Raw genomic sequence first — 15,052 nt, forward strand, 5'->3', positions numbered from 1 at the left:
TTGGCACATAATAAGCACTTAACAAATACCATTATTATTATAAAAGCAGCTTGGCCTAGTGGATAGAGCACAGGCCTGGGAGTCAAAAGGACACGGTTTCTAATCCCGGCTTCACCACTCGTCTGTTGTGTGACCTCGAACAAGTCACTTAACTTGCCACTGACTTGTTCCCTTACCTGTAAAATGGGGGTTAAGACCGTGAGCCCCATGTGGGACAAAGACTGTGTCCAACCTGATTAGCTTGTAACTACCCCAGTGCTTAGAACAGTGCCTGGCACATAGTAAACACGTAACAAATACCATCAAAAAGAAATACAATCAATAAAATCTCTGGTTGCTACTGGCGATGTTTTTCTCTTTTCCACAGAGGCCCCTGGGGGCTTAATAGGAAGCAGCATGGCCTAGTGGAAGGAGCAGAGACGTGGCTGTATTTGGGTTTTAGCTTGCCCTATTCTTGCATTTGGACTTGCTCTTACCGTTTCCCCCTCAGTTGGTTAACTCTCCAGAGCACTTAGTTCAAGGCCCTGCACACAATGGCTACTCTGTAATAAATACTATTGTCAAGCTAAATGAAAAGTGGCTTGGTTGTCTTTCAGATTGCAGTTGTGGTGATGTTCCTAATAGCCATCATCCTGTACCGGGCAATCATTGGAATCTTGGTGTCCAAATCCCATAACTTTCTCGTAGCAGCATTGGTAAGCCAATTCCACTCTGTCTTGTAGTTACCACTGTCTGCAACCCCTCTGTTCTCCTAAGTATTTGACTCTGTTCCCCTTTAGCACCCCAGCCCTTCCACAGTTACCTACATACATATCCTTAGAATCTACAATTTCCCCTACCTGTAACTTCAATCAGTTTCCCCCGCAGACTACAAGCTACAGGGATCGTGTCTACCCAATCTCATATTCTATTTTCCCAACTGCTTAGTACGGTGCTCTGTACCTAGTAATTGCTCAATCGATACCATTGACTGATGGATTAATTTGGATGTCGTGTGCTACTGTCTCTTTAATGATCTGTTTTCCTTTCTTTCCCTATCGCCCGATTTAGGCATCTCGTATTGCCAGCTTCACGGGCTCCGTGGTTAATCTCATCTTCATCCTCATCCTTTCCAAACTGTACGTCGCTCTGGCACGGATTCTGACCAGATGGGGTAAGTGGCAGAATCCGCATCGTACCATTAAAGCCACCGAACATCAATGATAGCATTGATGGAGATGAAATTTTGAGCCGACAGGACCATTGGCCTGAGCCAGTATGGGATTGCTTAAGTACCGACAGTGGTGGGAAATCCTCCGGCCAGATTGTAAACCTGTAAGACCAGGGCAAATGAAAGGAATGCAGTGCCGAAAGAGGAAGAACACGATTTTGATGGCAACTAGGAAACTAAGGAAGATGGAAGTGCAAGGGTGATGGATTGACAGTGCAGTGTTGACTGGCCATCAGATGTAGATGTCGCAAGGGGTGTGAGTTGAGCCATGTTTTAGACTTGGCATTTTAGGGCCACAAAGGCCACAAAAATCAAATTGCCAAAATCTCTCTCTCTTAGAGTTACATAATTGAACAAACAACTGCCCTTTCCCATCAGACTTGAGAGAGCAAAATAACAGCACTCCAAGCTGCAGGACCCTGAGTTCCAGGGCTCCATCACGATCCCGGCCAAGCTCGGGCCGAGATCCCTAACTGACACCAGGGAAGAATCAGCACAAGGCACTGGATTTTGATCTTTCATTCATTCTTTGTCATATTTGAGTGCTTACTGTGTGCAGAGCACTGTACTAAGCACTTGAGAGAGTACAATAAAACAAACAGACACATTCCCTGCCCACAGCAAGCTTATAGTCTAGAAAGGGAGACAGACCTTAATATAAATAAATGAATTACATATATGTACATAAGTGCTGTGGGGCTGAGAGTCGGGGACGAATAAAGGGAGCAGGTCGGGACAACACAAAGAGGAGAGGGAGAAAAGGAAAGGAAAGACTTCTTTGAGGATAAGTGCCTTCAATAAGACTTTCAAGTGAGACAGAGTAATTGTTAGCTATGAGGAGGGAGGGTGTTCCAGGTTAGAAGCAGGATGTGGGCAAGAGGATGGTGATACTCTTCTGCTCTTCCGCCTCACACCACTATGTGAATAGGCGAGAAGAGGTCAGGGAGAGATTAGGGTTGTGGAGAAACGTGGAAAAAAACCCAGCTTTCTCAGCAGTGGCAGGCCCACAGAATCCTAGAAGCTGAGGGGAGCTGGAGAAATAGAGATAGGGTGGGACTTTTAATCCTGGGAACCTAGAACAATTGTCAAAAATAAATCAACTGGCATCAAATCTTGGAGTCAATTTTAACAACAGGGCTTTCACCACACTGAATTTGATTTGACTGTGCGATTTGACTTTGGTGGTTTTGATTTTGGTGATTTAACGCTGGAACGTGGAGGAATGCAGCAGGCGAGTCCTGCAGAATTTACTAGAAAGAAGAAAAGGAGGTAGGGCAGCGAGTGGCCAAAATAGGCCCAGGGGGCTCCCCAACCAGCAGGTCATTGTCAAAAGCGGGGTTCACTAAAGTATATTTTCCAACCAAGAGGGACCCGTGCTTCAAGGAATTGAAGGCTTCATCAACAGAGTGACTCTCGGGTGACAGCAAAGCCCCTGTTCTCACCCCCTGTTCTCCAGCCCGTAAACCTGGCCCTCACTTTGTCAATCAATTAATCAACTGAGTGCTTACTGTGTGCAGAGCTCTGTACTAAGCACATGGGAGAGTACACTACAACAGACTTGGTAGACCCTGCCCACAACGAACTCTCAGTCTAGAGGAGGCTTGACATGTTTGGGATCCGGATGAGCACAAGCCTCCGGACACTCGCAACTTGTATCTTTCACAGGGTCTCTCTAAGGGTTGGGTTGGATCCTGAGAAATACAGGCCCCCTGACATTCCCACCTCTATCATCTCTTCTCAGTTCAGGCATTCCTAAGGGGAGGGGTTTTTAGGCTTCTTGAAGTGTCTCTAAGAGATGATCGAATCATCAGCTTGTCAATATCCCCGAGTTATACCAGGATCCTGCTTTTTGTGCCTTTCCAGACGCCTTCTCTAGTCTCTGGGCTAGCATCTTCTAAGCTAAACCAGATTCTGGCTGGCTAGGTTTCAAGATCCATGGTGAATTTCAAGAGGAGTTCATTTCTTAATATTCCTTTTAGGCCAACATAATCTGCTCGGTGTGTTCGCGCGCAAACACAGACAGACACACGGCCTTCCTTGGTTGGGAAGGTCATCAGACCCCTTCGCAGGTCTGCCCTTCAAGCTTCCTGTAAGTTTTGGGAGATCTGGATTTAGCCCAACGCTCATTAATCAATCACCTGCAGATAAGGTGTGGATTGGGGACAGCTAGAACAAACTGGGAAAATGTAAAACATGAAAAATAGTGCTCAAAAATTTCACATCAGTCTTCTTCAGTTGCACAAGGGATTCCAAGGTGTTTCCCTAAATGAAGAGAAGAGTCTCTACTCTATATCCTGAATCAGTAGATGCCAATTATTTATATTAATATCTGTCTCCCCCTCTAAATTGTAAACTCACTGAGGGCAGGGAACGTGTCTGCCAACTCCATTGCATTGTACTCTCCCAAGCACTTAGTAAGTCTCTGCACATAGAAAGCACCTTTGATGAGGAGGATGCTGATGATAGAGATACTGACATAGTAAGATAATTTTAGGATTTTTGGAGGTCAGAGATTCGTTAACATTTTGTGTTTCTGGGGTTTTTTTTCTTTCCTCAGAAATGCACCGCACCCAGAGCAGGAATGAAGATGCTTATACCTTGAAAGTGTTTGTCTTCCAGTTTGTCAACTTCTACTCCTCTCCAGCCTATATTGCCTTTTTCAAGGGGAGGTCAGTGTGTTCTCTGAGATCAAATTTTCTAATCCCCTTTCTCATTCGTATGTCGGTCATAACTTGTTCCTTCAGCTTTGTCTAATTCCTCAGAATCTTGGAGGCTCATAGCTTTACAATCACAAGGTAGGGATGTCTCTCAACTGTTGTGGCAGAAAGATCAGAATATCATCATCATTAATGGTGTTTACTGAGTGCATACTATGTGCAGAACAACCAGTTAATCAATCAGTGGTATTTACTGAGAGCTTAACATGCGCGGAGCACAGTACTAAGCGCTGGAGAGAATGCAACAGAGTTCTTGCCCGCAACGAGCTTACCGTCTAATAATACGGGACGCCTTACTGAAAGGCTTCTAAATCGGGCAACATTCAGCAGGTGCCAGGTTTCGGTGCCAACTGACCATCTGGATTAACCCAAGGACTTTTTAAGTGAATTTCAGTGGAATTTCTTGGGTCAGTATATCAGTAGCCAAGTCCACTGCTCTCCTGACCCCCTGGGCTTGATTCAAGACACTCGCAAATTCAAACCCCAAAATTTGGCTTGAAGCCCTATCCATATTAACCCTCTTTTAATGGAGCAAGTACCCTAGGCTCCAACCTCTAGAGGCCTAGGGCCAGGCCGGAAAATCTCCTCGGTACAAGCCATTCCAGCCATACCGGTGAGCGCTCACAGAAGACCCTTTACTTCAGCGGCACTTCTCTAACCGGCTCTGATCCGAGGAGCCACTCAGAGACCAGATAGGAAAGTAGCAGGGCAGAGACAAAGAAATTTTTGCTCCTCTTACCATCCCTCTTCCCGCTATTTACCCCACCCACCTCTCCCCTGGACATTCTGACTGCATCCAACCTGATAACCTTGTATTTACCCAAGGGCTTAGAAGAGTACTTGGCACATGGTGAGTGCTTGGCACATGGTAACTGCTTAACAAATACTATCTTCAAGGGAAGCGGCGTGGCTTAGTGGATAGATCACTGGCCTGGGAGTCAGAAGAACCTGGGTTTTAATTCCAGCTCTGCCCCTTGGCTGCCACGTGACCTTGATCAAGTCAACTTCTCTGTGCCTCAGTTACTTCATCTGTAAAGTGGGGATTAAGACTCTGAGCCCCATGAGGAACAGGGATAGTATTCACTCAATCGTATTTGTTGAGCACTTACTGATTAGCTTGTAACTACCCCAGCACTTAGAACAGTTCTTGACAGAGAGTAAGCATTTAACAAATACCATCATTATTATTATTATGATCCCTGCCCTTGGGGAGTTTAAAATCTAGAGACAGGGATTAAAATAAAATACAGATAGGGGAAGAGGTTATGTTATATTTTACTCTCCCAAGGGCTTAGAACATTGCTCTGCACACAGTCAGCGCTCAATAAATACCATTGATTGATAAAAATGATGGAAAAAAACCACAAGAGACTCAGAACTGGGGTCTCGGCCCCACTAAGATTTAACTCTTCGTATTCCTCAGATTTGTAGGTTATCCGGGACATTATTTGACCTTATTTGGAATTCGCAATGAGGAAGTGAGTATCCTGAGGGAAAGGATAAACGAGGATAAGATCCCTGGGAGGAGGAAAGCGGAATGGATGTACTGGGAAGGAGGATGAGGCCCATCTGCCAAGAATCTGAGGAAGTTGGTGATACTGGGGTGTGGCAAGGGCCGGGTGTGGTTGGTATGTATCTGTCAGAGGCCAGATGCAAGCAGCTGTGAAATGCAGAAGGTCATAACATTTACTGCTTGTGAGGTGAAGTAAAAGGTGGGGAGGGGAGCCCAAGGATACCCTTTAGCTCTCTATTTCAAAACTCCATGAGATGTTCTGATTTGGGAAAAAGGACCCACTGAGCTCAGACATGGGGTCGGTTACCTCAGATTTCTTAGAACCAACCAAAATTTCTCCGCCTTTCCCAGTTGGTGTAAAATTGGCCTAGTGAAAGAGAAGACCACAAATCTAAAGATAGTACAACCCCTGAGGTATACAAACTCTCCTCAAAGAGGATGGAGCCCTGAGACTGCTCTCTGACCGAGGCCTCTCGGTCAGCCCGCGGGCCATGGGCATGGGGCCACCCCCGACAGCCAGGGTGGGCATGAGGCTGGGCAGCATGAGTGGCCAACGTACCTCCACCTTCACCTCCCGACTACCCTCCCTCTCTGTCAGTGTGCGGCCGGAGGTTGCCTCATTGAGCTGGCCCAGGAGCTGCTGGTCATCATGGTGGGGAAACAGATCATCAACAACGTTCAGGAAATCGTCTTCCCGTAAGTGATGCCCTCGAAGAGGGACTTTGCCGTCAGGGGCTCGCTGAAGTCCGGAGAGAGGAACCGTGCCCCTGCCAGTCCTGGGTGTAGGCCTGGCACCGGGGGGAGGGTCTAGGGACTTGGCCTTGGAAAGCCTCAGAAAGCAGACAGAATCAAACAATCGTATTCACTGTGTGCTTACTTTATGCAGAGCTCTGTACTAAGTGCTTGGGAGAGTAAAATACAGCAGAGTTGGTAGACACGCACCCTGCCCACATCGGTCTTAATGTCTAAAGGAAGACACTAGCTTGGAAAGCGATAAATCAGTAATGAGCCAAAGCAAGCTGCTGAAAAGCAGTGTGGGCTCTGAGAAGCAGCGTGCCCTGTCAGCTGTGTGACTGTGGGCAAGTCACTTCACTTCTCTGTGCCTCAGTTACCTGATCTGTAAAATGGGCATCAACTGTGAGCCTCACGTGGGACAACCTGATTATCCTGTATCTACCCCAGCCCTTAGAACAGTGCTCTGCACATAGTAAGCACTTAACAAATACCAACATTATTATTATTAGATAGCCTGTGGGCCTGGAAGCCAGCAGGACCTGGGTTTTAATCCCGGCTCTGCCACTTGTCTGCAGAGTCATTTCACTTTTCTGTGCTTCACTTACCTTATCTGTAAAATGGTAATTAATACTGTGGCCCCCGCTAGACCATAATAATACTAATAATAATGTTGGTATTTGTTAAGCGCTTACTATGTGCAGAGCACTGTTGTAAGCGCTGGGGGAGATACAGGGTAATCAGGTCATCCCACATGAGGCTCACAGTTAATCCCCATTTTACAGATGAGGTAACTGAGGCACAGAGAAGTGAAGTGACTTGCCCAAGGTCACGCAGCTGACAAGTGGCAGAGCCGGGAGTCGAACCCATGACCTCTGACTCCGAAGCCCAGGCTCTTTCCACTGAGCCACACTGCTTCCCCAATGACCGTAAGCTCATTGGGGGCAGGGAATTTGTCTGTTATTGTGTTGTACTCTCCCAAGTGATTAGTAAAGTGCTCACAGTAAGCCCTTAATAAATATGATTGACTGACTGACACTGGATTGGGTCCAACCTGATTATCTTGTATCTACTCCAGCACTTCGTCCAGTGCCTGGCAGATGATAAGCGCTTAAAAAATACCATAAAATAAATAATCTTCAGCTCCCAAGGATATGCAGATACAGGATGGACGAAAGCTATGATGGTCTATTCTGAACTAAAACCCGAAAAACCTAGAATTTGCAGGGAATTTAACATTTGATATAGTTATTTTTTTCTCCTTTCTACCCAAACTCCTTCTCTGCGTTCAGTTCAGCTTTTCCCCAGTTATTGGTCAGCCTTTCCCCTGGTCCCTTCCCATCCCCTTCCTTTACCATTCCCAGTCTTCCCGGTTCCTCAGAATTTCCCTTTCCAGTCCCCTCCTCCTCCAGCCTGCTCCCTCTCTCCCGCCTCACTTTAGACTCCCTATCATCTCTTCCCTCTCCCTGTGCTAACAGTGTGTGTGTTTTGTGGAGGGTGGGGGGAAAAGTCAAACAGTTCTGTATCCCAGTAAAGTACTATATAAAGAGAGAACCAGTTGACAAGGACCAAGGAATTTAGTTAAGAAGAAATGATGGGAAGCAGTTTGGCTTAGTGAAAGGAGCACAGGCCTGGGAGTCAGAGGTCCTGGGTTCTAATCTTGGCTCCGCTACTTGTCTGTTGGTGATCTTGGGGTGGTCACTTCACTTTTCTGTACTCAGTTACCTCATCTGTAAAATGGGGATTAAGACAGTGAGGTCTATGGGGGACATGGACTGTGTCCAACCTTGTAACTAGTCCAGCACTTAGTACAGTACCTAGCACATAGTTAGCACTTGCCAAAGACCATAAAAACAAACAACTTGAATTCACTCAGCCATAAATTTGTTTCTTTTTGACCTGAGAGTCTCAGGGTGTAAACAACCTCTTGCGCTGGGTTTTTTTTCCTGAATCTTGTAGAAAAGCTTAATGACGTTCCCTTCCAGGAATAAAAGAACAAAAACATTCCAGATGAAAATAAAAAAAAAACCTTATCTACTACGCTCTTCCCTGCATGATGAGCCAACCGTTAGATTTGAGACAGGGCTCACTTAAAGGGCATAGTGTTTAGCTTAGGAGTTCAATCAGCAGGAATCTCACAGGATCTCAGATCTGGTTTCTTTTACTTGAATAGGGCAACTGGAGAGGAAAGACAGGGAAATGGGCCCTGAATTGGTTTCTGGGTAAGGTGGATCTGGGATCTTTGAAAAATAGTTAATTATTAAACTCCACTTTATGTTAATCATTATGCTGTGGAGTCCTTTTCTGGTCTGTGGTTCCAGGGAATACCTTCTTTTCCATAGGATACTGGTCAGCTGATTTCTCAGCTGAAGTTCCTAGGTGAAACCCTCTTGGGAACTTGATCTGAATCTTTACTCCCTTTCAGTTATAGGTGATTTCCATTTAACCCGAATAAAGACTTTCCCGGATCTTGAGGCCCATAATTAGATATCTTTGTAACTGCCTTTTCTCAGGACTAAATGTGTCTAATTTCTGAGAAGAGTTTTTTCCTCCTCTATAAACCCTAAGTTAGCTTTGTTTTCCTCAGTGTCATCCTAGCCAGGTTCAGGAGGGAACAAAATAGCATTTCAGCAGAGGTGAAGGAGCTCAAGAGAGATTAAGGGAATAAGGGAGATCCAGAAATACAATTCAGGACCAGTTGTCAGACCCTTTTAGAAAAGCACATGCCATCCCCGCTTCAAAACCAAGGAGAGAAAACACAGACGTTTCATCTAGACTCGAAATATCTGAAAAACTAAAGAAAATGTATATCGTTCTGGTGTTTGCTTCCAAGCAAGAGAACTAAAACCTCTCCTGGCAATTGGCCAAGAGCCAGGTTGGCTTCAGGCCCCCTTGACAACAGCTTCTATTATTTCAGCAGTGTTGTTGAAACTGTCCAGATACCCGCTGTGTAAAAACGTGCTACAGTATAGAAACTCAAGGACTTCCTCCCAACGTATCTTGCCAGTGAGCCTAATGGTGCAAATAGGCATAAGAGTATACCTCCAGAGAATCACAGATACTTACTATTATTATTAGTGCTATTACCCAAATAACTGTGATGTTTGTTAAGCGCTTACCAGTGCCAGGCACTGTACTGAGAGCTGGGCTGGATACAAGATACTTGGGTCGGACACAGTCCCTGTGCCCCGTGGGGCTCACTGTCAATCACCATTTTACAGATGAGGTCACTGAGATACAGAGAATTAAAGTGACTTGTCCAAGGTCACCCAGCAGACAAGTTGCAGAACTGGGATCAGAACCCAGGTCCCTCTGACTCCCAGGCCTGGGCTCTTTCCACTAGGCCATGCTGCTTCTCTTTATAATCATATTATCATACACCCCCCCCCAAATCACTCGGCATGAAGACTTGGCTCTTGCTAATTCAATAAAGCAAAGAGCTCAAAAGGAATCTTTTACAGTCTGAGCCATTCAAGGACTTCTTTTGGTCCCCAGGAAGCTGAAAGTCAGATGGCAGAAGTATAGGCTTAATTCAAAGAAGAAAAAGAAAGAGGAATCATCGGGCGCCGTTCTGCGGGACCAGTGGGAAGTGGACTATGAGCTCCTGGAAAACGAGGGGCTATTTGACGAATACCTGGAAATGGGTAGGAAACACATTTTGGCTTCCCACCAGTTCCTTTTCTGCATGGTAAGAGTGACGGGGTGGGTAAGAGGGTGAATGAGAGGGCCCAAACTGAGGTTTAGGAATTACCACATCCAAGCACTTTAAATGTTTCCGGCTTTGCCATTTGTCTGCTCTTTGACCTTGGGCAGGTCACTTCACTTCTGTAGGTCTCAGTTACCTCATCTGTAAAATGGGGATTAATACAGTGAGCCCCATGTGGGACAGGGACTGTGCTCAACCTGTTAGCTTCTGTCTACCAGAGGCTTAGTACAGTGCCTAGCACATAGTAAGTATTATATTAAAAAAAACAAACCCAGGCCCTGCAGCCTCAATGGGTTGGGTTTTTCTGTTTCCTTTTTTTTTTCTCCAGAGAAGAATTAGTGTATTATGACCATTTTTTTTATAGCTACTAATGCAACTTCCTAATAAAACATTACAAGTGCTAAAAAAAATCTCATAATTTCAAAGCCTAATTCTTTTACCATAACCACCTGGTTATCGAAACAAACTAATTCAGGTATTTTTATTGCTATTTTTATTATTATCATCAATAAATTTTATAGCCAAATCTAACTAAAAAAGCAATCACCTGGGATACTTGGGTCCTGTTGCGTTCAGTAATCTAAATAATTTACTACTTGAACTAACTCCAGAGCCAGTGAATACTCACTAGGCTACAACATTTCAAATTTTAAAAGCTCTAGAGCATGTTCAGTTGTGGGAACTCACAGGGAAGGGAATGACTTTTGGATTTCTTTAGGGTTCTCTAGCCTGTGTAATCCAGAGCATCTTGCCCTAGTGGAAAGAGCATGGGTCTGGGGAAGAAACAAAGTGATCAGGTTGTCCCACATGGGGCTCACAGTTTTAATCCCCATTTTACAGATGAGGGAACTGAAGCACAGAGAAGTGAAGTGACTTGCCCAAAGTCACACAGCTGACAAGTGGCAGAGCCGGGATTTGAACCCATGACCTCTGACTCCCCAGCCCGTGCTTTTTCCACTGAGCCATGCTCAAATGGTTCTGATCTGGTTATCTTGTATATACCACAGTGCTTGGCTCATAGCAAGTACTTAACAAATGCCATCATTATTATTATTATTATTATCCAGAGGCAATTTCATCACAATGAATTTAAGGGAAGAGGATACATATATTTTCTTGCAGAGTAACGCTGGCTGAAAATAGTGTGTGAAATCATCAGTCCCTGGGTGAGGTCCAGCAATAATGGGCTTGGTTATAGTGAGGCTCCATCTGGGATTCCCCTCGCAAGGAATAATTCAAATTACTCTGAGCAGCCACAACTCTCAGCATCCTGCCAGGGACATGTTGCACTGGAAACTTGAATTTCCTCTGAGGCAGACAGGGAAGGGTAGAAGTGAAGCAGCATGGCCTAGTGAACAGAGCGCAGGCCTATGAGTCAGAAAGACCTAGGTTCTAACCACAGCTCCTTCACTTTTCAGCTGTGTGACCTTGGGTGAGTCACTTTACTTTTCTATGTCTCACTTACCTCGTCTATAAACTGGAGATTAAGATTGAGAGCCCCATGTGGGAAATGGATGGTGTCTAATCTGATTAGTTTGTACCTACCCACCACTTAGTAACAATGACTAGCACACAGTAAGCACTTAAATACCATTTAAAACAGTAAAAGTGTTAAATGATTCTGAGGGTGAGGATTTGGAAGTTCATCTTCCCTGTACTCAGGTTGATTTTTAGGAGGGAAATAGCCAATTATTATCAATTTTCAAAGAAATTAATCCAGAGATTGAAGTGGTGAAGGACTTTGAAACAGAAGAGGATCCTCACAGCAAGTTAAAAAGATACTAATGTGCACATCAGAGGCATTAACTGCCTCTGGGGCCAGCGCCCATGGCAAGTCAAACCAGTCATCGGGCGGAATAGCCCTTCCTCTCCAACCGTCTTTTCATTTCGTAACCCAGCCTTGGAAACAGCTACTCACCCAGCGATGGTCATTCACATCAGGCGAGTCTAAAAGCATGACGATTCAATTCATTTTACTACGACTCACGGGGGTGGAGAGGAAAGACGATGTGGATTTCTTGGTCCGGTTGGCAGAGACCCGACTGTCCCTTTCTCCGCTTCTCCCCCGACCACAGTTCTGCAGTTTGGATTCATCACCATTTTTGTGGCAGCCTGCCCCCTTGCCCCTCTCTTCGCTTTACTCAACAATTGGGTGGAGATCCGCCTAGATGCCCAGAAGTTTGCCCGCGAGTATCGGCGCCCCATGGCAGAGAGGGCTCAGGACATTGGCATCTGGCTTTTTATCCTTGAAGGCATCACTCATTTGGCCGTTATTAGTAATGTGAGTATCTTGGTCGGGGAAGCGGGAGAGGAAGTTGGGGGAATGGAGCTGGGACTGGTAAAAGTGTGAGGAGAGGGAAGAAATACAGAACTTTATACGGCCCTGCAGGATCTCCAAGCTTATCTAACCCTCCTTCATCCTAAATCCCAGCAGAACTTGCAGGGAGGGAGGGTTGCTAGGATCAACCTTTGGAAAATTGTTCGGGGATTGTTAGGATGTAGAGTTTTCCTCCCTCTTACTTTCCACACACCCATCTCAATTCTACCTCACCTCTCCGTTTTAGCCCACTGACTCCAGACTCAGAAGGTTCCGGGGTTGGTAAGGGAACAAGTAACGAGAGATTTATGTTGCTCCACTGAACAGACGAGGTCATATTCCCCTGGTTTCTTTGGTGTTGCTCGTGACTTTGATTCACTCGGGGGTCTGAGACACAAAGTGGCTTTAGATAATCCAGGGGATTAAAAATAAAACCAAGAAACAAAAACGAGAGGCCTACCCCATGCAGCCGCCTAGGAAAGTAAAGCGAGGCTTGGAAGAATCATTCTGCGGCGTCTTTCAGATGGGAGCTGCGGTGACTGCTTTAGCTTAGAGAACGTACGGGGAGAAACCCAAACCCACCCCGTCAATCTCCTCATCTTGCGTTCTCTTGAAATGGCAGGGAATTTTGAGAGGACGAAGGCCACTGTGTCCTTGTGAGCCAGTGCTAAAGTGTCGCTTAACTCATTTCAGGCTTTCCTGATTGCCTTCACTTCTGATTTCCTGCCCAGGACCTACTACCAATATACTCACTCGAGTGACCTCCAGGGTTATGTTAACTTTACCCTGGCTCACGCACCCAAGAGCTTTGTTTCAGAACACAATCTTACATGCCGGTGAGTTCTCCCTGGAGACTTTGTGGCTAGTGCCTCTGCTTTGAGCGAAGCAGTGTGGCCTAGTGAAAGGAGCAGAGGCCTGGGGTTCTAATCCTGGCTTAGGCACCTGCCCGCTAAATGACCTTGGCCGGGTCACTCAACGTCTCTGTGCCTCAGTTTCCTCAGCTGTAAAATGGGGATTCGGTATCTGTTCTTCTGCCCCCTAGACTGTGAGCCCCATCTGGGACGGGGATTGGGTCTGACCTGATTATCTTGTATCTCCCCCAGCGTTTAACACACAGTAAGTGCTTGCCATTATTATTATTATTATTTTTCAATACTGTTGCCCTTTCGTGTTCTCTTTCCCAGCACTTTCTCCCTGACCCCGAAGAGGCAGTTAGAATATGGTAGGAGAAGGGGAGTGGGAGAAAAGCAGGGAGACACTGAAGAACAAGAACAAACACAGCCTTCTGATTCCTTGAAATGAATTCAAGTCCTCCAAAGAGTGTTTAAACCCTAGTAGGAAAATTACTAGACATTTCTAAAGAAATCAGTTTCTGGGCAGACACTATCCGTCCTACAGTCTGGACACCCTTCTAAACACAGATAAAACCGAAGCAATTTCCAAACCAAATAAATAACTTCACAAGTAAATCGGTCAATCTATGGCATTTTGTGCACTTACTGTGTGCTCCTCGAGGTACGAGGATCGTGTCCAATTCCCACCTATGTATTCTCTGCCGTCATCATCAATGATATTTATTGAGTGCTTACTTTATGCAGAGCACTATATTGAATGCTTGGGAGTATACTACCATAGAGTTGATAGACATGTTCGCTGCCCACTGAGTTTACAGCTTAAAGGAGACAGAGATTAATATAAATTTATACCAGCACTTAGTAGAGTGCTCTGCATACAGAGAGCACTTAATAAATGCTATTCCTCCTATCACTGTGGGCAGAGCACCGTACTAAACGTATGGGAGCCTGCACTATAATAACGCCAGTAGATACGCTCCCTGACCTTAAGGAACTTACAGTTTAGTTGGGATACAATCTCGCAAAACAATGGCCCAGCCAATATCTCTCATTTAGGGCTCGTTTGATTCGAAGCAGCTCCGAAATGTTTTGCCTTGGACCGGTTGTAATGAGGGTTTGAAATCTGCCATGTTAAGCTAGTCCCAACTTGGAAACTGCATATGGCGTTGAGAGAGTATTGTCAGAGAAATACGTCCAAATGATTCATTTCCCCTTGCCAGTTGCCAAGGTAAAAAACCGTGTGGGGATACATAGAAATTGGGACAGGAGGAGAGATTGTAGGATTTTTTAAAAATTGTGTAGGTTTGTGTGTGTCGGGGGGAGGTGGTAGCTTTCAAGGAATCAATGAAATTGGTGTGTCATAAGCAACTATGGGGTTCTCGTCAAGGAGATAAAATGAACCAGAACTCCACACTATTTAACTACGTTTGTCTCTGAACGGATCCTAAATGGCTTTGAAGCATTTACTGTACATAAATGGGAAGCCGGCAATACAACCCCCACCCCGCAAAAATGCAGATGACATTTTCCAATATGAACCATTATTGACTTGAACCGTATGCACAGCATTCCAGCTAAATCCACACTCAGAATGAAATAAAGTCAAGCGTGGTTCAATTCCACGATTCTTCTTTCCCCCTGTGTTGCCATCATAGTCCCTAACACATGCTTTTCTATATCTTTGCCTCTGCAGGTATCAGGCTTTTAGAGAAGAGAACGGGCACTACTCTCTGACATACTGGAACCTCTTAGCCATCCGCCTGGCGTTCGTCATTGTGTTCGAGGTAGAGGCCGAGACATCTTTTGCATCCCTCATCCCCAACAGTTCTTGGATCAATCAGTGGTATTTATTGAAAACATACTTAGTGCAGAGCACTGGAATAAGCACTGGGCAAAGTGCAACAGTTTCTTCAGCACCTTTGAGTGTCATCTCCCCGGCGCTTTGCCCTAGGTTTGCCTAAGTTGGGTGTCGCTGCTGCTCTGCAGGAGGAAATTGGTTCACA

The 15,052-nt window shown here is 45.4% G+C and overlaps 1 protein-coding gene across 1 annotated transcript in view; it reads left to right on the forward strand.

The window, feature by feature from the left end:
* ANO7 (anoctamin 7) overlaps positions 1-15,052 on the forward strand; it is a 57,361-nt gene that overhangs the window by 40,635 nt on the left and 1,674 nt on the right. Inside the window, exons 13-21 of the mRNA XM_039912736.1 lie at positions 597-695; positions 1,051-1,153; positions 3,768-3,879; positions 5,351-5,405; positions 6,039-6,136; positions 9,668-9,816; positions 11,954-12,159; positions 12,889-13,031; positions 14,743-14,833. Coding sequence (XP_039768670.1) covers positions 597-695; positions 1,051-1,153; positions 3,768-3,879; positions 5,351-5,405; positions 6,039-6,136; positions 9,668-9,816; positions 11,954-12,159; positions 12,889-13,031; positions 14,743-14,833 — 1,056 coding nt within the window. The remainder of the gene's footprint in view (positions 1-596; positions 696-1,050; positions 1,154-3,767; positions 3,880-5,350; positions 5,406-6,038; positions 6,137-9,667; positions 9,817-11,953; positions 12,160-12,888; positions 13,032-14,742; positions 14,834-15,052) is intronic.

The sequence above is a fragment of the Ornithorhynchus anatinus genome, chromosome 7 (assembly GCF_004115215.2).
Source record: "Ornithorhynchus anatinus isolate Pmale09 chromosome 7, mOrnAna1.pri.v4, whole genome shotgun sequence".
In the NCBI taxonomy this organism is placed as follows: Eukaryota; Metazoa; Chordata; class Mammalia; order Monotremata; family Ornithorhynchidae; genus Ornithorhynchus; species Ornithorhynchus anatinus.